At 40.1% G+C, this 27294-nt stretch overlaps 1 protein-coding gene across 1 annotated transcript; it reads right to left on the bottom strand.

Annotated features, from left to right (window-relative positions):
- Positions 1-1146: 1146 nt before the first annotated feature.
- On the bottom strand, positions 1147-25389 carry slc16a2 (solute carrier family 16 member 2). The gene is made up of 7 exons (XM_023407352.2): positions 24372-25389; positions 14463-14607; positions 13130-13628; positions 10835-10978; positions 9204-9432; positions 6800-7072; positions 1147-6688 (listed from the first exon to the last, which is right to left on the bottom strand). The coding sequence occupies exons 1-6, from the start codon at positions 24787-24789 to the stop codon at positions 6816-6818; spliced, it is 1692 nt and encodes a 563-aa protein (XP_023263120.1). The 5' UTR covers positions 24790-25389; the 3' UTR covers positions 1147-6688; positions 6800-6815.
- Between the last annotated feature and the right edge of the window lie 1905 nt (positions 25390-27294).

The raw sequence follows: 27294 nt of genomic DNA on the forward strand, positions 1-27294 counted from the left end.
TGCAGACACCTATCGGCCAGCATGTACATTCACAAATATACAGTTATATGGCTATAGCCTGCATTTGTACAATCTGTACCCACCCAACTCAGTGCATTCATCCTAAAATAATTATACAGCAGCTGTATGGTAGCCTGAGCTGTGATCCTCTGCATTATTAACTCAGCTTCACTCACTGCTCTCTGGTTATTTTACTCTATGCACGTACAACTCAGGCTGAATTTCAAGTATAATGAGAGGGCTTCTAAAATTAGCTTATCTTAAAGGTCTGATTATACTGAATTATATCAGAATAAAATAAAAGTGAGCCAAAAATATCCATCTTAAGAAGTTGAGAATGTCAGAATTATATTATATAGTTTTAAAAATAGACTCTGGGGGACTGACCTAAATTCTCTTGTTTCCAAAGCAACATGCTCTTGATCTGTTGTACCCTGTCTTACTTCAATACAAAGACACAGTTTCTGAATTCTGATCATGCAATTGAACATTTGTTGTAAATGAGCATTATGCCAGATCAGTAGAACGGCTCTCCTGTGGTTTAATAAAAAACTGTCAGTTCCATTTAAGACCACATTGCTTAATAACATTATTTTTCATGTATTTCCCCCAGAAGACCATTCTTTCATTCAAGTATTAATGCATATTAATCAAAAAGAAAGAAGACGGCCTAAGGCTTGGGAGCCATGCTCAACAAGTGATTTATTCTTCGCCTTGTGACATGTACACAATAGTTCCCTTTATGTACATAAAGAGCTCTGCTGCTTGGAAGTGATTCAGGGAAGCGTGATATTTATGATTCTGGCATGATTGGCTGCCTGGCTGTGAGATACTGAGGTTAAATAGGGGAATGGGGAGTCAAGGGAGGGCTTAATGCCTGAATAAACATGGCCATGTTGCTGTGGTGATAATGAGTCGGTCACACGTTTGAAGACACATTCAGTGTGTCACTAAACAGCAGCAGTGCATTACGTCTCTTTTTTGAATGGCCATGTCATTATACATTTAATAGAGTCTGGGGTTAATCTCCAACATGAGTGTGTGTCTAAAAAACCTGAGTGCCTGCAGCGTCTCATGTGGAAGTGGAACAGTTGAGGACTCAAAGCACACGGCTAACAAAAGAGGTACTGGCGATGACAGCAAGGATTGTTTTCATATTACATCTTTATTGTTGGTTTAATAGAAAAAATGTGCCTCTTTTGATACAGATTCAAAATAACGTCGACAAAAACACAAAAATTACATAAATTTTTCTAGCAGCATGAATTAATTTCAGATCTTGTGACGTCACTGACCTTGTTAGAACGTTTTTGTAAAATGACTAAAACAGAAATACATATTTATATAAAAAGGTATAGCTTGTAGAGGGAGAACAGAAGCTCATAGCTTTAAGAAGTGAAGAGAGGCATTAGAGGTTTAACTGCAGCAACCTTACTGGAGGTTAGAGAAGGAAAGTTTAGCAGAGCCCTGCACTGAAATATTACTCATACACAAACATAGATGAGAATATATCACCTGCAAAGGTTTGAATATTTATGGCTGTGAAGACACGATGCCTACAGTCAGGACAATGAAAAATATGCATGAATATTACAAGGTTTCTAGAACATATACAGGTCTATACATTATTCACGTGTGACCGAATGCAATATAAAAGTTACACCCAGTGATTAAAGGTACTGGCAACAGCACTGAAAACATATTCTGGCTGGAAGCGGTTCACAGCATTCTTTGAGGTGTTGACTTTTTGCAAATCATGTCTCAGCTTCATAATATATAGACCTTCAGCTATCCTGTTTCACGTATTGTTTGACTGGTTCCAGGCTGAGGGAAAGTACAGCAGTTAAACCGTTAAGTGGAGATTGAGGTCAAAGGAGTGGCAAAATGGCACATATAGGAGAGCAGAAGAACAAGTAGTAAGAAGTCCAATTTTTTTTTGTCTGCCAGAGGAAAGTCTAATGAGGTGAGAATGAGAGGCCAGGTTGTGTTTTCTGGTAACTGAACAAAAGATATCAGCAGGAAATTTAAGTGAATGCTAAATGAAAGCTGTATTCTTTTCCTGTTTTGGTTGCGCAATGGCAGACGTACCTCCCTTCTGGGAGATTTCAAACCCTGTGGCTAAGCTATACAGGCTTATACAGAATCAACCTACACAGAGATGGTGTCATTATTTCATAGCCATTACATTGTGCAATCAACATTTGCATCAAAATGATACGTTACAGCAAAAACATTGTCTTGTCCATTGCCACTTTCTAAGCCTGTCCTGCTGCCTAGTGTGCCAAATGTGCCTCTCTGTAGCTCTGACCCGCATCGTGTATGCCCCAGACAGGCACCAAGAGATGAAAAAAAGCAAACATAGAAGAAGAAAAGATGAAGTTTTCATGATTTTGACTGCCAGGGAAAACAACAGCTCAAAAACTTTTTAATTATAAAAAAAAAACAAAGTCTTAAAAACAATAAGTAAAACAAATGTAATGTTAGTAGTATATAGTTTAGGTAACATACAAGGGGGCTCTACTGTAAGTTTAACTGTTCCTCAAACTACTGCAGGCTACAGCTCTGAGCGCTACAGGAGACAAATGCCATCTCAGAGTCCAAGTAAACATTCATCATTTACAGTTTGACATGTTCAGACTTCAGAAAGTGAAGCGGTCACAGGAAGTGGACCGTGAGCCCAGGAATGCTGCATAGACGAGAAGACTTTGGCAAGCCAAACACTGGTTGAGCAGACACCATGCACACCATTCAGATGTATTGTATCATTCTTCATGCATTCAACTCCTTCACTTTTATATATTATTTTAAATCTGAAGTAACTTAACAGTTCTTCTTTTTCCAGTAGTCATTGAATCACTAAAACAAACCAATAATTAAAGAAAAAATAAAACAGTTTATGGTTAATTAGAAACCATTACAAAGTAATGCAAAGTATATAAAGTACATATGCTGATACATGTCATTTTACTGTTTGAATCTGCAGTAGGCTAATAAAAAGGCGCACTCAGCTGGTTCTGACCAGAATCTGGGTGAGATTGACTAAGGTGAAATTGTGTAAGGATGCTGTTTAGAAACATCCAGGACCGATAATGACTATACTGAAAGCAAAAAATGAAAATAATGAGTAAAAAGTCACATTAAGATCTGAAAAATTCACTGTATAGACGTTGCATTTGTGTCTCAAATCTGGCAACAAGTTGTGGTTCTGGTCTATCTGTTCAGTAACTGTAAGGCAGATTTGTTTACTTTTCTATATTGAGGTTACTGCTGTGACTCAAATGCCTTGCTATTTAGTCTTTCTTCAAAAATGTGTTGTAGAAAACAACAGTAAGCTGCTAGCTAACAAGCTGACGACATATTCAACACAAAAATATAGAAAGAAAATATCAGTTCACAGTCAAAAAAAATTAAACAATTCTAGTCAATTTTGTTGAGACCAACACGTTTCGTGCATAGAAACACAATCAGCCTTTTGGAGCTGTTGTTAACCAAAAGGCTGAAGTCCTCCAATATGGCTGCCAGAGGGAAAATCCTCTGTGGACTTTTCATTCACTCATTCATTTGCAAGATTCTGAGACTTTAATGACATAGGCCTCTAGTTTAGCAGCAGCAAACTAGTGCAACTTGTCAGTAACACCCAACACTGCACTTTCACTGGGGCAGTAACAGAATTTTATATTAGTGCTGTGCAAACCAGCAGAATATCAACTTACATATCAAATGTTACCTATTAATCTATTATCATCTTTCGATTGAAGGTGGATGCAGTCATCAGCTTAAAAAAATTCAGCCATTAGGGCGATGGGTTACTGATGTTTCATGTAGTTCTGCAGTTTTATAAAAGAATCTCCTGCAACCTCCATAATACAAAAATAAAATCTACAACAAATTTCACAGCTACCCATTATTTACTAGGCAAGAAGACAATGATTGTTAAATAAAGCAAATTGAAAACTGTAAATGAGTTATTCATAAGTGATGAAGATTTTGAAGATTTAATTGGACTGTTTTTAATCATATTACTGTGCTGGAGCTTTATGTTCAGGTTGATGTGATCTGTTATGTTTTGTGATGACAATTGTGATGGTATTGGTTAGCTTATATAGCTGGTACATGGACAGCTCACACTGCCCATAATTTTTAATTACCCCGACCTTTTTTTGTCTTTTAATAGCAGCTGCAACAACTGCCAATAGAATTCAACACTGCCTCAGTCAAATTAGAGGCCTATGTTTTTGCTTTCAAACATACTTTACATTTTTAACCATCATATATATCTCCACTCCATGGTTATGTGACTCCTATAACTTTAGTTAAGAGTATTAGACATTTAAATATCTGTATTTTTCATTCACAGACATGGAAAACAGGCTGTGATGAGGAGAAGCTACAGTAACGACCACTCGCACTTTTGTAGGAAGAAGTAACGGAGGGCAGGAATGATGAGGATCAAACACAACAGAGCGAATGGATATAAAGGCAAAAAAAAGGAGGAAGAATAAATTTCTAAATATACTATGCACCAGCTGATCATGGGGAATGGAAGTGTGAAATGTCCACTGTTTTGTGGTACTTAAACAGACAATAATGAGTTTTGAGAGGAAGCAGGGTTCATTGAAAACTGGTGTTTGGCAACTTTGTGGTGTGAGATTCAGACTGCAACAACAAACCACTACACAGGGCAGTGAAATTACAAAGTTAATGAAGAATGTCAACGTGTTCAACTAAACTGCTGAGGATTGATTGATTACTGAGGTATAGGTGTATGTTTCCTATTCAGAACTGTTTTTTCCTGTAGCATTAACCCCCTAAAAAACTACACTCAGCAGTGAGGTTTGTGTAGCTTTTAGTCCCTAAAGTGTTGTAACAAAGAAGCCGACTGAGTAATGGCAGTGAAAGCAACGAGGGGAATTGTTAGAAAGGCATACCACCTTAACACCAGGGCATTTCCTTTTCCCAGTTCCCCCCGATGCTATTCTGTTATGTACTGTATATAACCATAGAGTGTAACTCAAACTCTATTATTGCAGCTCTTCACATCTGTTCATTAAAGTTCATTGTTCAGGAGAACCTGTAATCTAAGAGTGCAGAGGTAAGTGGTCCAAATGTTTATGAAATCTAACAGTCACTGTCCTCTTGAGGGAATATCTCAACGAGGCTGCGATGTTTTGCTTCATTAATGCTAACACAGTGAGTGAGGCCCTCATGACGAGACTGAACTAAAGCAGCAAACTGATTTATCTGTGAGATGGCCTGACGAGGGCTCTGGCCATTTGGCAGTTTTACTTTCAGTAGTCCCCTATTATCAACAGATTGCAAGATAATAGTTTCATATTACATAACTGCCTCTACTATCCAAATGCAGTTGCGCAGGTGCTGCACACACACACACACACACACACACACACACATCCACACAGAGGAAAACTTAACTTTTGATAATATGAGAAAAATCTATGCTCCCAATAGCCGTGAATCTCTCTCTCTCTTTCTCTTTCCACTTAAACAGGTATACGGTGTGCACACCACAAAACTATTGGTGAATTATTTCTCAAAGTCATAACATAATAGTTTATGCAGATTTGTTCAGCACCCTGCTAAAACTTTAAAAGGACAATAAAAACTATAGAATTCAATTCTTGGAAAAAAAAAACAAAAAGCTGAAAGTTAAGGCTGACTCATGTGAGGACCTTGCATCAACTGTAGAGATTAGTTTCGGTGATTCGGGCAGGAGATGCACAGCTCTCTCTGCTCACCTCTTTAAACTTTGACTGCATAAGTTAATGATGCAAAGTCACTGACCTATATTAAAACTGTGAAGAGAAAAACGAACACTCTCGGGTTCACGGCATTGTTAATCAGTGGAATCAACAGCTGCCACAATCACACATCTGTCTCCCATGCAGGCAGGCTGGTAGAGTAGCTGAAGTCATTTCGCTAAGTTTTTAGACCCTGGCTGTGAGTGCAGTGTGGTACAGTGTGCGGTTGAGTTGAGGTGATTGCGTCTGGTGGCTGATCTCTCTCCAGTGACATTTACAACAGATCCGTATGTTTCTCTTGTAGCTGTCACAGCAGAAAACTGTAGAATAGATTAAAGCAAACCTGCAAATCTCTCAAAATGAGCTTGTGTTTCCGCTACACAAACTAAGTAAAATGCTTGAAAAAAATTAGATGCATGAGGTACTACATAAAGAAATCTATGAATTCATCCCTTAACTAGTTCTTATTTTATATGCCACTTTATCTTAACAATGTGTTTATATGGAATCTATAAACAAAGCATAGTCATTTTTAGTCATAGATATGACTATATTTATGACTATGAGCATAAATATGAATATATATCTATAGTCATAAGTGCTGTGAAATCAGAAAATCCCATTAAAATCTCTTAATTTCTTCTCTCTCGGAGGTATGTGTTACTACAGAGTCCCCACTGATGAAAACAATCGTAGTTGAGACTGTGTTGTGCTTATCCTCCTTAAACATTTCCATCATCCTATCCCGATGTGCCTGCTTTTTGTCCTCTCTGCGGCTTGCAGCCAGAGTGCCCTATTCGAATTCTCTCCACAAGAAAATAACAAACAGCCAATGAGGGCCAGGAGGGGCTAAAGGTCAGCCAACAAGAGAGCTCTGGTTGGGAGGAGGGCAATCTAAGGATGAGAAAAGGTGCTGGTGGGCTGAATCCCTGGAAAAAAAAAAACACAAAGCAAAAGGAAAGTAAACATAAGGAGAAGCGTGTGTGTTTACATATTTCCAGGTAAATAACATGTGCTGGGCATGTGTAAATGTATGTAACCTTTGTACGGTGCGACTCAGATGTGTGTCTCTACGTCAGTGTAGCCAGGGAGGATGTCTCCATTGGAGCAGCTCTTGGGCTCCTCCGCTAGTGGCGCAGAGGGCAACATGTGAGCAGTCGTGGATGTGTCATCTGGTGAAGCTGCTGCCTGGCCTCGCTGGAGCCGGGAGTGTATCAGGGGCACAAAGAAGAGCACCACGCCCCCCACGATAGGAGGCACCCCAGCCAGGGAGAAGGCCACTGTGTAGTTCCCAAAGTAATCATGTAGGAGACCTGGGAAGTGGTGGCAGGGGGGATACATACATTGTTATCCTGTCTTCACTCAAGGAATCCCACTGAAACACAGTATCTATTTCACTAGGAGTCCCTGATGTCATCAGTGACAGATAGGCATCAAATTTACTTTTTTCCCCAAAGTGTAATGAGAAGATCAAAAACACTGTTATGTCCATAAGTTTAAGGACAAGTGTGTTGGATTCAGAAGCATCTACCGGCGAGGCTGTCAGCTGCAACCAACTGAACACCCCTCCCCTCACCCTTTCCTTTCCAAGTGTGTAGGAGAACCTATGGTGGGCTTCAGGTGACGTAAAAGCACATTAGCCTGTTCCCTATCGTACCATGTGCCATGCATACGTGCACATATATGCACAACAGCATGTGGGCAGAACGATTCACATCCTGCCGTTGGCTTCCACGCTATCCCGATGATTGGCAGTTGGTTCTGTACAACATCATATAGTCAGCACTGAATGCAGTGAAATTTCCTTAGACTTTGCCGGTTATTGTTTTGTCTGATCAATGCACTTTAAAAAGGTCAATTCAAGAAAGTAAGCTAAGCTCTATTATGATCTACTAACAGATGTAGCAATGCAAGTTATGGCCACAATAACTCTGTCATACATTATACATTATATATTTATAGTAATGAAGGCCTATACTCATTCCCCACCCCTGTGCACCCTGCAGTGTTGTGATACAATACAGCAGTAAAACCTCACCCTGTCTGTACTGTGTATATGCGCAGCCTATATTTATCCACATGAGCTAAATCAAACAAACTCTACCTACAGCACAGACCAGTGGGAGGGATGTGCACTTACAGTACATTGTTGCCTGTTACATATATGTTCTTGCTCATGAACTGTACAGAATGTACAGAACAATATATTTTCCTACAGCGAAAATTCCCCTGTGCAGTGTATTGTAAGTTTACACATAATAATAATCTGCCTCATGTCAAGTACGCATGTCTAACTACAGATGATAGGCTGGCACTATATTTAGTTGGAAGGAAAACCGTAAGCCAATTGAAACCACTATCCTGTCCTCGATGTCTGAATACAGTTCTTTGTGTGGACACAAACAGTGCATTCATTTGGCCGGTTAGTCTCTTATAGTTACTTCCCATATGCACTGGATCCCTAAAATTCTATGATTTGATCGTAGTTACTGAAAAAGATAAGACACCTTTCAGACATAAAATGAGCAGGGACGATAGGGTTGAGGGATAGATAATTGATAAGATAATTGATAAGTTTTTTCTCTAAACTACTCTCCTTCTGGCCTGCTCCCCCTTCCAGTTTCTGCTGCCTAACTGCACAACACATTCTCTATAAAAATATCAACTATTCTGCTAAAATCAATAAACTAATCACACATGAAGCCAGGATATTTTCAGTATTAAAAAAAAATCTGCAAAAGATTATAATCTGATTGAATGACTGAATTATTTTCTCAATTCATCAATTTAATGTTTTGTGTAGAAAATGTCAGAAAACAGTAAAAGTGCACACAGAAAGTTTTCAGAACCTAGTTTTTTTGTTTTTTTTATCAACAGTTTTACATAGTTGCATATTCATTTTCTGTTAATCAACTATTGTACTATTTCAGCTCTAGTATAGAGTATAGTAGATGTAGTTTAAAACAGAAATCAGAGTTTGTTTTTTGTAGTAAATGCAGTCCCGGTATGTGTAAGAGCTAAAAGTGGTTGGAAACACAAAGCACAAGGATGCCTGAGTCATCAAATTAACCGTCTGCCAGCAGTGGTCTTCTATATACTCCTGTTAATAGAGAGCTCAGGAGAGAGAAGGGGGAGGCAGAGCAGACAAATTAAGTTGAATTCTGAGATCCTACCCTGTATGTACTTTGTTTTCCCAAGACAAAACCCTGGAGGCAGCCTGCAGTTGGCTAAACAATCCAGTACAATCCATCCTGCCATGCCTTCGTCTTACCTGGTCCCTACATCTTTTCTATCCCCTTTTTCTCTGCTATTATCAATCAACTTGTTGTGCACTGTTATTGCCAACATCTTGACGTCAGTGAAAGGAGCCAGATCAAAGTGTTCCCTTTGGTATATAATATATAAATGAGTGCTTTGTTGTGAAAAAAGAAGCGTGCCTCTCACCAGCGATGGGGGGACCTGCTGTCATGGGAAGAGCCATGAGGCCTAGAAGGTAGCCTATGGCCTGCGAGGCTTGCATGGGCCCAACTAGCTCGAACGCTATGGGAGCCATTATGGTGAGGAAGCAGCCGTCACACAGCCCCAGGAACACACACACAACCACCAGCCCCTCGAACACCGAGCACTGAGGAATCATGATGGACATCAGGCCCAGAGCCATGAAGGACACCACCTGAAACACACGGCGAGAACACAAGCTTTCAATGTATTTATAGTCACCGTTCATTATATTGAACTTAAAACTGTAAGTTAGCTCATTTAGAGTACAACCTCCAGCTCGAAAACTGGAAAAAAAAAAGTGATACAATATCAAGTGTGATGTGCTGAAACCTGCTGAAAACAGTTTCTTTGCCATGAAAATGACTTTCATATTATTATTATATTTTTTAGATTACAGTAGTTGCTGTTTACTACCAACAATTCAGTTCATGTAGTATGAGTAATGTGGGCAGGAACATACAACTGAGGAACTTTTATACATCTCAGTCACGTCATCTGTTCTATCGGCTGAGAAAGATATTTATATCTGTCCTTTGAGCTTTTGTTTACTTCTGCAGAAGTCTGCCTGCCTGTTCGCACAAATCTGAGCAGTCACATTATACTGAGCTCCGACTTCATGATTAATACTGTGAACTGTGAGGGAGGGCTCTGTTCCTTGACAATGAGCCGAAGTGTTACCTTAAAACCCTTCATAATTACCATATTGTGGGAGAAATCAACTCTTAAAAATACAGTGAGTGTTCAACTCTGGATAAAAGAAAGAAAAGAACAAGCCTTTCCATCTGTAAAAGACTCCAGTCAGCCAGTGTGTTTCTTTATTTATGACAGCAGGAGAGAACCTATTGAGCAGCACACAGTAAACACATTATCCTGTTCAACAGAAAAGATGATCTCTGCACAATCTAAATGGCCAATAGGGCCAAAGGGGCATTATAAACATGTATCTTTGCATGTTCATATCACATAGAGTTGCACATTTTAAAAATGTATGTTATGCAATTTCAAGGTTTTTAATTAACCTAAGATTCATTATGCCTCTGCTGAATCACTGTACATGTTTATCAACAACATGCAGCGTGAGTGTGCTGGTTCTGGCCAACTCAGTCAGTGGATTATGTGTACATTTGCGTTCTGCAGATATTGCGTACATATACAGCAAGAAATGACAAATCCTGTTTGTATTTTCCTCTAAAATTGCTGTGAATACATTTCCCCCTTCTATCTACACTGAACTGAATCTTCCCTATCATTATCTAGGCCAGTCATTTTTCTTGCAACAACAACACGAAGTGTGTGCAAATTAGTATCTGAGTTATGTTTATCTGCAATCTAATAAGACATTAATGACAATGAATCACTCTAATTGCAAATAAAATTCCAATGTTCAACCACTAGTAAACACTAAATTAGCCTTTAAATAGAATAACATTAAACAGATATGGATCCAGTGTGATAATATGAGTACCAGCGTACTCAGTGTTGAAAAAAAGAGACTTAAAGCACAAATGTTAATGGTTAACTTCAAGTCTTCTATTTCAGGTCAAATGTTATATGCAGATGTTTAATTTCCTCACCTGCATGTAGACCTTTTGTAGACCAGGAATGAGGTCACCAATCTTGCCGAAAGCAAGGCGTCCCACCCCGGATGAAGCTCCGATGCACACCAAGAGCACCCATTCCTTCTGGGTGTCCTTGAACTTTGTCTTCACAAAGTTTATCTGAGAAACGAAAAGAAAGACAGGCCATGGTGCTGTGTGAGATTTGGCAGTGCGTATCAGTGGATAATGGGATTGTGCTGCATGAGAAACACTCTAGAAGCTGCCAATAATGGATGAGTGAGCAAAGATACCACACAACTTGCTGTTGAACTCCTTCAGATGTTTTTTTGCTCTTTGCCTAAGAAGTCAATGACCTCATAAAATGGGTGTGCATTTTGGAGTGGCAGAATTGTCCATCCTTAACCCCAAAGCCACGGTCTTACAATAACAAAATGTCTTCATCCACAGACTTTTGGAACAGCAGGACAGGAAGACCCAACGCATATAGGTCAGACCCTCCCACTCCCCTCAGCCCTGACCCCCCAATTCAGATCCAAAACATGAAACCGCCCTCTGAAGTCTTTCCTGAGCATGCTGGTCCTTGTGAAATATTTGCTCTGCTTTGAAGGGCTCTACATTCATCAATGGCCATAGGATAGGCATGTTTAGGGATACAGAGAGGCCATACAGGAGAGGTTTCCTGAGGTGGTTGAGCCAATACAAAGGCCGGGGCTGTGTTTACATCTGGGCCTGGGCCTGAAACAACAGACCTGACAGAGGGAGGCCGGAGCTGGAACATCCGACATCTGGATAGAGGGAGATCAACTTCACAGCTTCCACGCTGCAGCTTTACACTTCACCCTCATCCTTTACTATCTCACTATTTCACACCAGAGTTGGTCATAGTTCTTGTACAGATTTTGCAAATATACTCTGGCTGACTTTTGGACTCTAACCGTTATAGAATGCAAAATGATTGTACTTTGGGAGTGATTTGATTTCGTCATACCCTTTAGCATTAAAAAAAAATAACGTCAGTGTTATTTTAAATGTATTGTTAAAAGAAAGGAAAACAATGTCTTTTGAGAAATACTCCTTTTCCTCTCAGCCCCTGGAGGGGTTTGTCTTTGTTTGATTGACATCAGCTGAAAGGCTGCGCCCCAGCAGGAGTATAAGAGACAAAGTAACAAACCTGTCTGTAGTTTACAAGCCATAGACAGTGTGTTGTCAGGAGTCATGCTGACTCGTGTGAAGTGATATCTGCATATAAGCTGAGCAGCTAATTAAGTATTTAGCCTGCAAACTCATGTTAGCAGTGCACTTTTTCCCAGTTGACGTTTGCTTGTTTGGTGGTTTTTTCAACCAGTTACAGGATGTGACTCGTGTTCATGTCATGAAAGCTAATGTGAGTTGTTGTTGTTCGAAGTCTGTGGCTTGTGTTGTGTAACAGGCTGCTGCCTGGCTGACAAAATGATGACGTTGCCGATTTATGCATGGCTTAATATGAAGCGCTTACATGGACGTAACAGAGAGCTAATGGTATAAATGCAAAAATAGGGGGCACCATCATGAAACTATAAAATGGTAAGTATGATTTTCTCCCTTTTGGTTTCAGATATTTACTAGAAAACACAGGAAAAGTGATTTATAGAGCAGATGTGAATGCTGTAGCAAACACAACCATGAAATGAACCATGAAAGGACACTTAGCTCTGTCATCAGAAACCTGGCAGCTGATGGTCAGTCACAGCCATTATTCTGACAAAACCCTATTATCATGTCGATAGGAACAAGTCAGATCTTCAGCTTTCACCGCTCATATACCATGCTGACATGCATTCGACTGCCCTTCAACTGAGCCCTACAGAAAATGAATGGCGCCAGACCAACCACGGTACAACAGGACAGCTCTTACATCAATCTCCCTCCCTCTCCCCGTCTCTCCATTCCCCAGGTAGGGACATCATTTTTTATGTCAGACACATAATTATACAACTCGGACTAATCAAAACCATAAACCTTGTAATACCAATGAAAAGGTCACAGTCATGTTCCAAAAATACCTACGGATGTTATAGCATGTACTCTATATTAGGTCACGTTTTAGCGCAGCTGAGATGGATGGAAGAGTGTAAAGTACACAAAGCTTAGTATCTACATGCGATCTTCCATTAACATCTATCAAATATAAACAAAATATGACAGGCTGATTTTACTCTATTGCTATTCGAGACAGAAGACTTGAACTGCCTTGGGTTTAGTTAAGCTAATTTAAGCCAGGAACACACAACATGTAACTCTTCTGTAAGCATGCCCATGAGATGTTCTTACCAGATGGATATATGGCACAAAGTAGCCCAATACAGCTGTAGCTACTCCAAACGCCCACACCCGGTATGTCACATTGTGAAACACACGCAGGTTGAAGTATTTCCTGAGCCCAACCAGAACTCTACTCCACCTGGTCCCACCCTGATCGGTAGCTCCCGACTGGGTTTGAGGTCCAGTAGGGTCAGGACCCATACCCGGTGGTCCCATGCCTCCTCCAGCAGGCAGTAAAGGTTTGAACGTCAACGCCAGCAGGGCCTGGACCAGCATGAAGAGGCTTAGGATCTGAAAGGTCCTGCTGAGGCCCAGAGGTTTCACCACCTTGTCGAGCAAAACCGGGAGGCCCATAGAGAATAGGCTGGCACCGGCTGTGACCAAGCCATTGGCCAGGCCAAGGCGCTGGCGGAAGTAGTGGCCGAGGATGACCAATGAGGGCTGGAAGGCGAAGGAAGAGCCACAGCCGAACAATATGCCATATGTGAAATAACGAAGGCCTAGGGAGCTGCAATAAAAGAGAGGAAGGAAAAGGAGGAGTAAAGTAACAAAAGAGAACGAGAAAAGAAGAGAGGATAAGATGATAGTGACGATAAGATGTTGAATATGTGCAGAAAATCATTATGAAATAACTGAATTATTATATGTCCAGTTGTTTTTCTGTAACATTAATTATTGTATAAATTAAATAGGACAACAATCGATGAAAGGATTATTAGATATCATCATTTAGTGGAAGGCATGCCACTAGGCAGTGTAACAAAATTATCAAATGGCATGTCATAGTTTTTCTGGGAAAAAAATACCTGATGACATTTGAAAAAACCCAGAAGGTCATCAAACAATCTGAGGGAAAACAAAATTACCTATTTCCCAAAGTGTGGCTCTGTTTCCTAATCCACTATCTATGTTTATGTCTTGGTTGAATTTTTAATGATAATTGTCTCCTTTTTTTTTTTTTTCCATATTTTCATACAAAATATTTGGGTGATACTTTTCTTGTATTGTGTACAATATAGCAACGACATACTCTATTTCATTTCCAGTACCTGGATCAGGAAATAAAGCTGTAATTTCAGAAACAGGTTGAAAATCTTTAGTGGTGTGCAGCAGATGGATTACTTTTTCATCCAAATGGTTAGACACTTTGACTTTGAAAATTCTGGAAATTTCATCAGGACTCCAGGCAGTGTTATAAACAATTTTCTCAGTTTTATCCAACAATACTAGGTATTTATTTTGAATGCTAACAGTAGGTCTGTGACTAAAATGTGATAAAACACCAGTGGCACAGACCGGCGCGGAAACAAGTGATGTCTTTAATAAATGTACACTAACTTACTTTGCAAAGGATGTACTGAGCAACCCTATAAAAGCCAGCAACGCCCCGCTGACAGCCGTCTTCCTACAGCCAAAACGGTCGGTGAACATGCTGACCACAGGTGAGCAAAGGAAGATCATGCCCATGGCCAGGGCCCCGACCCAGGCTGCAGAGGAAGAGGAGAGGGGAGATAATTCATCATCAGTAATATGTAGAAATGTTGCATGTTGTAGCTACAATCAGAAATAAATATAAGACAATCTTATGCCTGTTTGACTGAGGCTAAAAGCACATGCAACATGAAATGTGTGTGCTGTAAATCAACACATGAAAGATATACAGGATACAATTCTGTGCAATACAACTGACATGAGGACAATGAGGAGAAATGGACTCTCTTTCTTGCATTGAAACAACACACTATATCATTTGCATTATGTAATCTTTCACCAGTTGCTACAGTTCTTGAAACTACCCTTACCAAATATATGCAGTTGGAGGATTTGCCTTTACTACTATATAATGTTATACAGTCAAACAAATGTAGTGTATATACAGCCCCACTTGAAACTGAAAGTATGGAACAAAATTGTTGTAGAAGAAAGATGAGAAAACAACACTTTTTAAAGCAATTTTATAAAAAAAAAAAAAAATAATAAAATAATAAAATTTCCATATGGAAGATATTGTATGAAAATTAAAAAGGCATCTGCTGCTGCACTTGTGTGCAAGTCTTCGTGATTGGCTTCATTTCTTTGACGGTTTGAACATGTGCCTCCTGTGATCTCAATGGAGGGCACAGTATAAAGTAAATGTGTGCTTCATGTTGAATCTTGCACCTACGCCTACATTTCATAACTCAGACAGCATGAATACCTTGATACCTCTCTGTGACACTCCACCATCTGATGTAATTTGCTATATAGACATATGTAACTCTGCTCTTTATTGTGTCTTTGCTTGCATCATGTACATCAGACACACTCTGTGAGATTTTTCTCGTGGGGTATAAGCAGATCAACAAGTGGATCAAAGTGGATAGTTCTGGCCTGTGGTGTAACATCCATCCAGTGTTAAAATATAACGCACCAGAATGATCCAGCAGAGACACTGCGTACCCTGAAGTGAAAACAAACAAATGTCTGGGTCCAGTCTCCTGGGGAGCAAAGGTAGCTTTAATGTCTACCGTAGTGTCTGGGCTGTGAGTCACACTGATCTAACAGCTCAATGGGAATGAGACCAGAGAGACCGATAAACAGACGGGTGGACTGATTTACCTATTTACACACACGTACAACAGTCTTTGTTGTGTGCCTCTACATGTTGTATGCATACATAGTGTACAATACAAAGTTACATTTTTTGTAGTTTAAGGGTGGGACTGCACCTCAGTCCTCCTATAGTTTATTTATCCAAATGAAACAAGAGAGAATTCTGCTATTCAACCTTACTCTCGAACTCCCACCATCTAGCAACTTTCTCTACAAAATGTTCAGAGTTTCATCGTGAGGAGCAACAGAAAACACTTCATCGATCAAGGTAAAAGCATATGGTTGTTAACACATGTTGGCGTAACCAACATACATTAAAAACACATATACCAGGTATACCACTGAGAGAGAAATCAGTGGCAATGTTGCATGAGATCAGATTAACCCACTTTACTTCATAAGCCAGAGAGTTTGGGTTTGGCTTCCCATAAGCACCTTAACATTACAATTGCACCACATTGCACCACTGATCTAGAAAACTAAGAACCACTCTCTTAAGGGACTTAGTATCCTTTAAACTTAGTGTATGTCAGATTATCTAACATTGTCTGTAACACTCAACCTCAGGTCTTTCTGAGGTTGCAATCTGTTTCGGTATCCACCAAATCCTGAAGGAAATAGTTGGCTCCTCAGCTGTTAAATAGCTCACTTTGTTCACCAGATAATCGCTAACTTTACCTTCCTGCTATTTGGTGCTGGGCAAGTGATGTACGGGCAGACTTTTTTTCACAAAAAAAAAACATCAACATGCTGTGGCTGAAAATGACAGTGATGAGATCTTTGAGAGTGTATCAAAACTGTAAAGTTGGGTTACAATTCTCTGTTGGTTCATCACTACAAATGAAACCTTTAAAAGCCGATATAAAAACAGTAGATTATAGCAGCTTTAAATATGCGGAACCCTTAACACTCTCACAACTGATTATGGAGCAACAATGCTGAGGAAAAAAATCATGTTATGCTGTGCAACACATTTAATCTGTTTCTTTTCTCCATATTTGCCCTGAGGGCTTAACATATGTCTTTTGGCAGGGTGGAAATAACAAGCTGAAACAGCACCACAATGGAAAGCATTAGACTGCTCTGTGTATGTTTTGTAAAAGAGTGCAAACGTTGCCCAATAATATCTCCAGTTAGAGCTACTGTTTAGATGACAAAACATATGCATACATACAGGAAGGTAAAGTTGATGGTGGCATCAAGGGAAAGGCCAAAAATGACCCCCATGATTACAGTGGCATCCACATTCAGTGGCAGGGTCCTTCAAAGGACGTGTTCCACAAGAATAGCCTGCAGCTTTCGCAAATGTGTGCAAAGACAAATGGCATACAGTCAGAAATAAAACATACTGCCCTAGAATTGAATGACATACGGTACGTGCATAGCTCTAAAAAGTTAATCACTCTAAAACCTCAGCTCAGCTCAAAACTCCTGACAGAATTGGGTTGATTTTAGTTTGGGATGCAGCCCTCTGGTGCCTGGAATCTCAGAAATGAATGGCCACAGTCTTGTGTGCTTCTGGGATCACTTTTGCCTTCACTGGTATTTGTCCAGCTTCTCATATTCTTTCTTAAAGGAATATATGTCTCAGCGATGGAGTAAATGTGAAACTGACAGCACTAATGCTTATCACCAAAGAGGGAGATAAAATAAACATCACAGATTACAACTTTAAACCAAGGCTGTTAGTTCATGTTTGTGGTCTCTCCCTGGCTGAATATAATGTTACAGGGAGATGGGACCGCAGGGAGATATTATAGAGTAATGTGGAATACTGAATAGAAAGGAACGAAGAGCAGCATATTATTGAAGACTAGGCACACTTAAATAAGGGCAAGGCTTAATTTCCAGAAGCTTTTTCTTCAACCCTTTACCCAGCTTCAATAGAGCCCTCTGCCTCTTTGAGAACTGGTGGCGCCAACAATCTAGCACTGAGGACAGCAGTACAGCAATCCTAATTGCTGGTTGTTGTCATGTTATGATAAATTATGCAATCACTTTGTCTCAAGCCTGCATCCACAGGTTCATGGCTGGACCAATGTGGAGAGGATGGTTACAGTTACATTTCCTGGGGTAAACTCTACAACGTGCAACGTACAAAAGCTAACAGAACTGCAGACCCATGTCTCTTTCCTCCACTCTCTTTTCTCTTTTTCTTGCCAACCCAGTCACCGAACCCCCATTTCCCTCTGGCCTGGCACAAGCAAAGGTCTGTGAATAGACTGAGAGGAGCGTACTCATTAGAGACAATTAGGTCTGAACGCTTTCAAACAAAAGAAAAAGAACACAGCGAGGGACACTGAGGAAAAATGAAAAGATGTGTGTGTGTGTGTGTGTGTGTGTGTGTGTGTGTGTGTGTGTGTGTGTGTGTGTGTGTGTGTGTGTGTGCGTGCAGTGAGGGGGGTTTAAAAACAATCCCTCTCGTTAAATGATGGATGCAGTTTGACAGCAATAGAGAGACAGAGAGACTATAAGTCCCATCTGTACATTGGTGGAACAAACGTCTTCCAGCGGAGACACGCTGTTCTATTTTAAAGACGTAGTGTCATTTAATGCACTAAGAGGTTAACCAAGGTTACTTAGTATAGCTGGTGTAGGACGTACAGGCTTGTAATTTGTGGATATCTTTGTTTTGTGTACTACATATATTTTTGTAAGTATGTCAAGTTGTTTTATGGCAAAACAAAACCTAACCAAACCATGGAAGTTTGAGTAATGCCAAAACTATAGTGTATACATGCTTGAACATGTGGCTATTAAGACTGGTCTGCATCATGAGTACATAACTGAATCTGGTGCCAGATGGGTCTTATATCTTAACAAATATCTTGCATGCCAAACGAACCAGCTTTTCTATTGCTGTGAGAGCACTAACACTGAGTCATTCATGTTATTCAGGTCTTCTCACTGTGTTCCAGACTGACATATGTGATGGAACAATTACCTCACTACTGCAGTTGCAATATAGAGACAAAGATTAAGATCACAAAGAACTGCAGCTGTTTACGACAGTAGCAGCCACAGCGCAGTAACAAAGGTCTGTGATAGTGTGTTGGCCCTATACTCCGGGACATTGGATTTCAAATGAAACAATGAGGCTAAAGTGCCAAATTTCAGCTTTCATTTGAGGGTGTTAACGTTCACATGAGATGATCGTGTTGGATTTCTAGCTATTTAGCCCCTCAGACAGCAAGTAAAGCAGGAAGTACTTTCAAAGAAAACTGTTTACAGCATGCTCTGTGGATTATTCATTGTTCCTGGAAAGAAGTGTCGCTGTTGACTTTTTCAAATGTTTTCAACACTTGGAGCAGAACCAACAAAATGTTATTCACCTCCAATTTATTTGGCGGCAGCAGAGACACATATCTCTAAACTTGGGCAAATAAAACAAAAACTATCTGAATAGATAGATACCACTGCAGTAAGTAGGAAACAATATTTTTTTGGAATTGGATTGAATCAACCCTCTAAAGTTGAAAGAAATCCACATAATCATTGTTTTATTTCAAATCCAATGTGCCAAAACAATCAAAAACAAATGACTATCCAAATGCTTTCTGACCGCAGTGTTTGTGTCTAAAACAATTTCCCATAGACACACAGAGGAAATATTCTATCTGCTAAACAATGCAACATATTGTGTTCGAAACTGTCTTGGGTACTCACAGTTATAGCAACAATGGCCGTACGTACTTTGGCAACATTAAAGGAAACACGAAGGTACAAGACTATAGACTTGGTACGGAAGCCCATTCCCTCAAGGCCACATGAAATGCCCTTAGCAGGTGGTAGGGGTGGACAATGTGTTGTTGTTCGACATACATGATAATTTCAACTGAAAAACACACACACTACTCAGTGGTATCACACTGTAGGAATCTACCAAAATAGACTTTTATAGCGCCTTTGTTATGGTTAAGAGTGTACACTACCCAAAGACCATAACTACGGTTAGCTTTAAAATTATTAACAAGCAGGTAGTGTAGTGTAGTGCAGTAAGTGTAGCTATAGTTCTCTGAGGGATATTTGATACTTTGCGGACTGTAAGCCTCTTTTACCAGAGAAGAAGCCTGCAAATGTTTCAGGTAAATCCTCACTTTTAGCTTATCTTAGCTGTTTCCTCACAGGTCACCACTATCAAGCCAAAAACAACCTTCCTATAGGCCTATGTATATTGCTGGATACACCCTCTATGAGTACACAGTGAGAGCAGATTCTTCATTTTGAGACATATCAACAAAACAGTGCAGCATAAGCTACCACTGTGTGAGGGTATTACGTTCATAAACTCTCATCTTAGCTTCAGTTACCTAAATGGCTACCACACAGTGCCTCAGGTCAGTTTGTGGAGTATAGATGTAAGACAAGTCATTTGGGGGACCAGCTGCCACAGTTATGTTCAAACAACGCGGACTCAGTCCACGAATGTGTCTAACAGCACGAATCTCCAAATTCACCCCTGATACACTTTCTATTTGCATTTGCACCTGCTGGAGAACTGCCTATAAATAAATGCATAAACTTTATTAATGAACCCAAAAAACAGTTTACCCCTATGTTTGATTACCTGCTTGTGTGTGGTGCCTTTAAAGACTATGATCTGACCTGAACCCATTCCCCTGCCCTCTGGAATGTCAAAAATGCCACAGTACTCCCTGATCTGCCAACCTAGGATTTCCAGCTACCCTGGATATACTGAAGAAATCTGGGGCAGCAGAGCTACAATGTAGCAGCTCCACAGAAGAAAGACGTCTGTGAATGAGAGGTTTGCTTGAGACAGCACAGACACCTGTTAGAATATTCTATTCACTGAGTTGATATTTGGCTTTTGAGAAATATCAGCCACTGAATGTTTACCACATCTGATATGATGAGAGATTACATAATGACAACAGCTAAAGAAACACAGTGTTGAACACTGCAATTATGCCTAGTTTAACTGTTCATTTAAAGGCTGCAGGGATCCTTGAGTTTCCCCCACCACTGGAAGGGTAGGACCTTTAAAGAACAGCTAATTCTATATGATTTTTTGTAGCCTGTGTTTCAGTTCAGTTTTAGTGTCCCATAATGTTCTAAACGCTGTTTCCCAAAACCCAGGCCTGACACTAATTCCCCTAATGTTTTGAGTTCATAAATACCTGCTACATATTAATAATCAACAGCTTCAATACATAAATGTTTAAAAGTAATATTGATTTTACCCTAATACTGATGATTGCCAAGCCAAATAACACAGAGACAAGGTTACACAAAGAGGACAGCAGAGAGATCAAACACAAAACTGGACATTTGAACACACTTTAGCGATTTTGGAAAATTTCATGAACACATAGTAATCTCTGCCTAGTTTTACTTGTATGTTGCCACTGTTATTGCACTCACTATGAGCTATTCTTAAGTAGTTTATATAATTTAATGTGTGTCGGCACAGAGGCACAGAGGTGCTTGTAGCCTTCAGAAATCTTTCCACTTTGTAACATATAGTGGTAAAAGGCCGGTTTCCTGTGTGTAAGCCTAGGGCTAAGAGCTTGTTTGTGGTATGTGCATGTCATTTATATATTATCAGTGACTTTCAACTTTTAATGGGAAACTCTCTCACTGCCCAAACGCTGCTGTCAGTATGATTTATTGTCTGTCCACTTAAGACTGAAGTTAGAGTGGAAAATTACTTTTACTGATGGAGCAGTGTTACTAATGGAGCCTCAGTTACATCACTCTCGCCTTGATGTCTTTGAGCAAGACACCAAATTTCTTGGAGAAAATAAAAAGAATAGAGGTGATGTTGCTCAGTAACTTAAGTAACTAAGCTGTATAGACACAAATAGGACACACTGTGTTTGGATGAGCCTCTGTTTCTTTGGGGGTTTTTTTTGTCTCATTAAAGCTCCCTACTGTTTAACACTAGCGACATATGATGGAAATCATTTCTGGGATCGATGAAAAATTAATCACTCGCTCACTCAGTCCCTTTCTTCTGCCCCTTCACACGCGTTCCCAGTTTTGCAAACTCTGCCGCAGCAGAGACAGTGCTGCAGTCTGAACTTCTCTCCCACACTCGCCGCGCCCATGTTCAGTCACACATCACCTCACAAGGGGCTTACTCCCCACTGATTGTAAAAGCACCACAGTTTTTGTTTTTGATTTGACAAGAATGTTGTGTTGGATACTTGAACTCAGTACACACCTTGACATACCAGCATTTTCGGACCACAACAGGGATGAAACTTGACCGTGCCATGCTGTGATCAAGCAAAACAACAACATCTGCAACTCATAATCCACTCACCTCTCCTTCATTATTTTCTTTTGTTAAAAAAAAAAAAAAAGGCTGTTCTTATCCCCCACCTTGTTACTCCTGAGCTATTTTGAAAATCTCTTGTTTACCCCTTAAGGCTTAATAAATACTCAGCATAATCAAGCTTGGTATAAAGACCTGATGGTAATCTCTGATCAAGATTTAATTACAACTCAGTGTTTTCTTGTCACCTCCTCACCTCATGGTCCCACGGGTTTTTTGCTTGTGAATCAGAAGTCCTGTTTCAGGATGTTCTACACACGTCAATTTAACTTTCACTGACTGCACCCTCTCAGACTGGCTAGTTCAAAAGGAGCCTTTACAACTGTGACTATTATAGCTAAGCTGTTCCCCTCTGTTTTCTTCTGTTGCTGAGAGGAAAAGGTCAGGACTCAGCCGACTCGCTTAATCCTTTCACATATGAGAAAAACCAAGAATTAAAGCCAAAGAACGGCTGGAGATGAAAATCCTCAACAAGCCAAAAGAAAAGGGGGAAAAAAACAACATAAATACCTTGATAGCAACTGCCCTCTGTTGCAACATATACAGATTACCTCTGGTTTCACATGACTCTTGAAAAGCAACTACCAGTCCTAGTGTTTCTGCTCTCAGGCCCAACATGTTCACAGTTCTCAAGCTTTCTATCACACAAAACCTGAACGTAATGTGATGCCTTGTCACGCTGCCCACAGACACAGCAATTTCCTCAAAATTAATTAGAGATGACAAGGTGCAAGATACCATTAAAGATGTTCAACTTACATAAAGAACTCTTTGGTTTATTTTCTCTCCCCCTGTAACTGTCTTTACACTGACAATAATAAAGGGTTGAATTTGTTCCAGGGAACAGTCTTAGAACTGTAATCCCTTCCCACATCCTGACCTTAACCTTTGCTGGTGATTGTGGGACTTGACAGGAGGTTCAGAAAAATACCCACTCCTGTTACATGCTACTCCCCATCCTCAAAAATATTTCTTTCCACTAAAATCTGGACAGATGGGCGTACAGCTTTACACCAGCTCCCGTTTGATCAGAACCAGCAGCTTGCCCAAGGAGAGGGTCTGTCTCATTCCTCAGATAATTATTTATTTAGTGAGTACTTCAGGCCAAAACAAGAGGCCAGTGCTCCAATATGTAACGCCATGAAGTGACCAAACCTCTGGACACCCAGACTTCAGAAGTGCTCCAGAGACAAAAGCAAGAAAATGTCAGTTCCCTATCAACTATTGATGGATCATCAGTCGTTGCTCCATGATTTTCAAACTTTATCTAGAGACTAATTTATTTGAATAAAACAAGATTGGGCTGTCTCATTCCCTAACAGTGACATCAGTTTTCCATATTTCTACATTATGGATTTCTTTGTCTGCTTTCCATCCTGCCTCCCCCATTACTCTAAATAACACTCAAGTCTGAAGTATCCAGGAAATAAAGAGAAATTATTTGAATATACATCAGTGAAAGCCTGTGATATAATCCTCAGCAAAATGATTTAAACTGAACCATGAAGGGAAACAGAGGGGTGAACACTGGCCTTATTCTGGTCATGTACATCAGAGTCAGTGGTAAACAGCATCTTTTTTTGTTAACTAAAATTAAAATATCACAGTCTTTTAGCTCTTTTATATTATATGTGGCAGAAATACTTTTTGTCACACTTAATAAGGGCAGTATGATCACAGGTTTACAGAATGTTAAAATGTCTGCAGTACATTCACATTTTTATGACTTTCTATGTGACAAATTTCAAGCCTGTCAGGGAAAGACTTTATCAAAGGGCCATTTGTAACAAACTGAAATGGATTTGCAGCAGCTGGTTAATAGATTTAGAAAAACAATGGTGTTAGTGAATAGATGACAAGTACACTGTTAGTCAGTTGAAAGCCGGTTAATCATTTAACATCAGAGATGGTGCTCTCCAAAACATGCAACCCAAAGGAGGGTTAAGGGGCATTTTCAGAAGGCATGACGAAAAAATAATGCAGACATTTGTATTGCAGAGGCACATATGTCATTTGACACTATGGTTAGTGTGCCACTTTAAGTGCATGGTAAACTCACTTGAACTCAGAGCTGACCCACATCTTTTTTAGACTCATGAATGTATGTGTGTGACACAGTATAGCAGCCTATACATGATCAATTGCTGGTGTTACTTAGATAAAGATGTCATTTGTTTTTGTCATGCTGATGGTTTTTCCTATGATAATCACCCAGTGGTGATACAAGTTTCCCATATTTTAATTTTTCATCGATTGTAAACAAGCGTGCACCCAGGACAAAATGTACTTGTGTCCACCAGTTGCTGTGTTGCTTCATCTCACTGTCCAGTTCACCTCAGCAGACAGTATGGTACTACTCACCCACTTTGAACTGAGTCGTCTTGTCTCTTGGATCTGCATGCTCCTGTGCAAGCATCAAATGCAGGATGCCGAAAGAGTTTTGAATCCCGAAGATCGACCCATTGCACCAGGTTGCAGCGAGAACCACCAGCCAGCCGAAACCTCCTTCGGGTGGGACGAATCCGGCACCGTCGCCGTGCTGCTTCACCTGAACCCTCGCCTCGGAATCAGAGGGCGGCTTGCACCCGGCCTCGATCAGCTGCACGGTGCTGTCCTCCTGCACGATTTTGCTCTCGCTGCCCGCTGCCTGATCATCCTTGCTCCTGTCTGCTTCATGGGGAGCATCTCTCTGCTCCATCTGGGGATCTGCAGCCGGCTGCTCCGTCCGGCAGGCTCCGCTGGACGGCTGTGGTTGATTATCTACCCCGTTGATCCCCATGCAGTCTGGTCCGGTGGTGAGGTTACTGTGGGCTCTTGGCGCACATGCATGAGATATAGGTCACTGACATAAGAGCACCGATTTGAGAAACAAATTTGATTGGCTATCTGTCAAAATGTGTAAGACAGACGGTCCTTTACTGACAGACAAGCCTTACACGCTGCATGTAGCCCAGGTCTGAGCGTCAACTTCAGCGGTTAAACTCCAACCTGCAGATGTTAAATGTGTCATTCTGGCCGGAGATATGTCTTTTTCCAGGAATTAGCAGGCACCGCCTATTTCTCCTTTTTAATGTGAGCCTGTGTTTTCTAGGAACAGCCTATAAAGACTGACACTATGTATTTACTTTTGTTGGCTCCCCTGCTCGGTGCCAAATGCAGATCATCAACCTGTGAAAACGTCCGCTCAACCTCGACACCGTATCCTCCCGTCACGCAGTCCGCATACGGTCCGCAACATCCCGCGGTCGCATAAGAAATGATCAGGCGCTCCTCCTCTTTAATTCGGTGTCTTTACACAACGTAAATGTGAAAAAGGTAGGCCCGTGTGGGTCCCGGAGGCTGTCTCGGCTCCAAAGTGTCAACACAAGTACGGCCGTCATTCAACCGCTCCCCCCCCCCCCGCCTCCTCTCCCTGGCGGATGGTCGATGGGAACCAATAGTGGAGCTTCACAACTGTTACGGTGTAGCAGGGGGACGAGTTTATACTTCGTGTCTTCTCGGATTATAACGTAAAGAGCCGAGTATTTTTTTGGACTACTGGGATGGTAACTACACCCTGTAGTTAATCACCGTCAGCGACGTCCCTTAAAAGCGTATCTTCGGTTGTAAAGGTTTTAAAGGATACGCCAGCACGTAGCTACACTCACTGTTTTCATCATGGAGGGGGGTGGTGTTACTGTCGTTTTACTTCCATCCAGCCATTAATGGTGTCTCTCTACACTTGACATTGTAAATCTTGGTCTTCCATCAGTGCTGAGAGTCTACTTTGGTTTAGACACAACGTCATTGTCTGTGATTGTAACGGCGGAGTATTTAGATATTAACAGCTACAAACAATCAAGTTACTTAAGTCGTTGCTCCTTTAATAACTTAAAACTGTGGTGCTGTTGTGCCTGCTTTAATCGTTTCCTGCCCCATGTACAGTACCTGATATTTCCTGTACATACTGTACCGGGAGTAAAAGGCTACTTCCAGGTTCCCGCCCATTTCTGGTCTAACGCTAGCTAAAAAACAGATGGAAAGTAACTAAACAGGCTATATTTTCACAAATACTTGTACTTTACTTGAGTGTTTCCAATTTGTGCGACTTTCACTTCTACTTCACTCCATTTCAAAGGAGAGTGTGGTTCTTCTTACTCCAGTGCAATTATTTGACATCTGTGGAAGTGAAAGAAGTATTTAGATTTTTACTAAAGTAAAAGCAACACAACTGTAAATATTCTTAATGACAAGTTAAAGTCCTGTATTCAATGTCTTCCTAGAGTGATCTATAGTTACTAGTTACTCATGCAGATTAAGATTGTAAAAAGCAAAACATATTCATCACATTTATACAATGTCATGTACTGTTATAGTATTAAACTACCCAAAAGTATATAAAAGAATAATAAATAAACCAAACAATAAGCGATAATAATTATATACTTTTAAGTAGAGTTCTAAATGGAAAAGTTTCACTTGTAATTGATTACTGGTGGAAGAAAATTGTAAAACTAAAATACTATAGCACAGAAGTGTTAGAAGTAAAATGTGCTTGAATATCAAAAGTAGCTACCCATGATACAGAAATCTCTATAATAATGCATTATATTTTATAAACCAATGATATGTGTGTAAAATCTCAATGTCCAAATATCTAACACATATCTATAGTTGTAATACAAAGGTAGTTGAGTAAAGAGTAAGATATAACCCTCTGAAATGTAGTGGAATGGAAGTATAAAGAAGTGTAAAATATAAATACTAAAGCAAATTATTAAGTATGAAGTACCTAAATTAAGTACCTCAAAACTGTACTTAAATGTACTGTTTGAGTAAATGAACTTCCTCTCTTTCCATCACTGTAACTGAGTATTTTATCACTGTGGTATTGCAACTTTCATTCAAATAAAATTTTCTTCCTTCACCACTGACAAAAGCACAACATTTTATAGGCTAAAATCAGGCTAGAATGATTATTTTGTTTCTGAACATGTAGGTCAACCGTAGAGTTTCCAAACAAAAGCTGCTCTTCCTCTACTGATTCATCCTTATGAGATTAGAGGGGTGGGGGCAGAGCGAGTCTCCAGGCAGAGATAATTAAAGGGAAAGAATTTCACACTTGAGCAGTGTTCTCAAGTGAGTGAGCAACAAAAACCTCTGCTAGAGGAAAAACTACATCACAATCCTCTTAGTATGGCCTATGTATACCATGTTAGGGTTACAACATGACAAGAAATTTTAACCGCAACATTTCAATCTAAATTATTATTTTTTTAATCTCATGTGTGTTTGGACACTATTT

This window comes from Seriola lalandi, unplaced genomic scaffold (genome assembly GCF_002814215.2).
Source record: "Seriola lalandi dorsalis isolate HSWRI2012SDOR001 ecotype SW California unplaced genomic scaffold, Sedor1 jcf7180002054333, whole genome shotgun sequence".
NCBI classification, from domain to species: domain Eukaryota; kingdom Metazoa; phylum Chordata; class Actinopteri; order Carangiformes; family Carangidae; genus Seriola; species Seriola lalandi.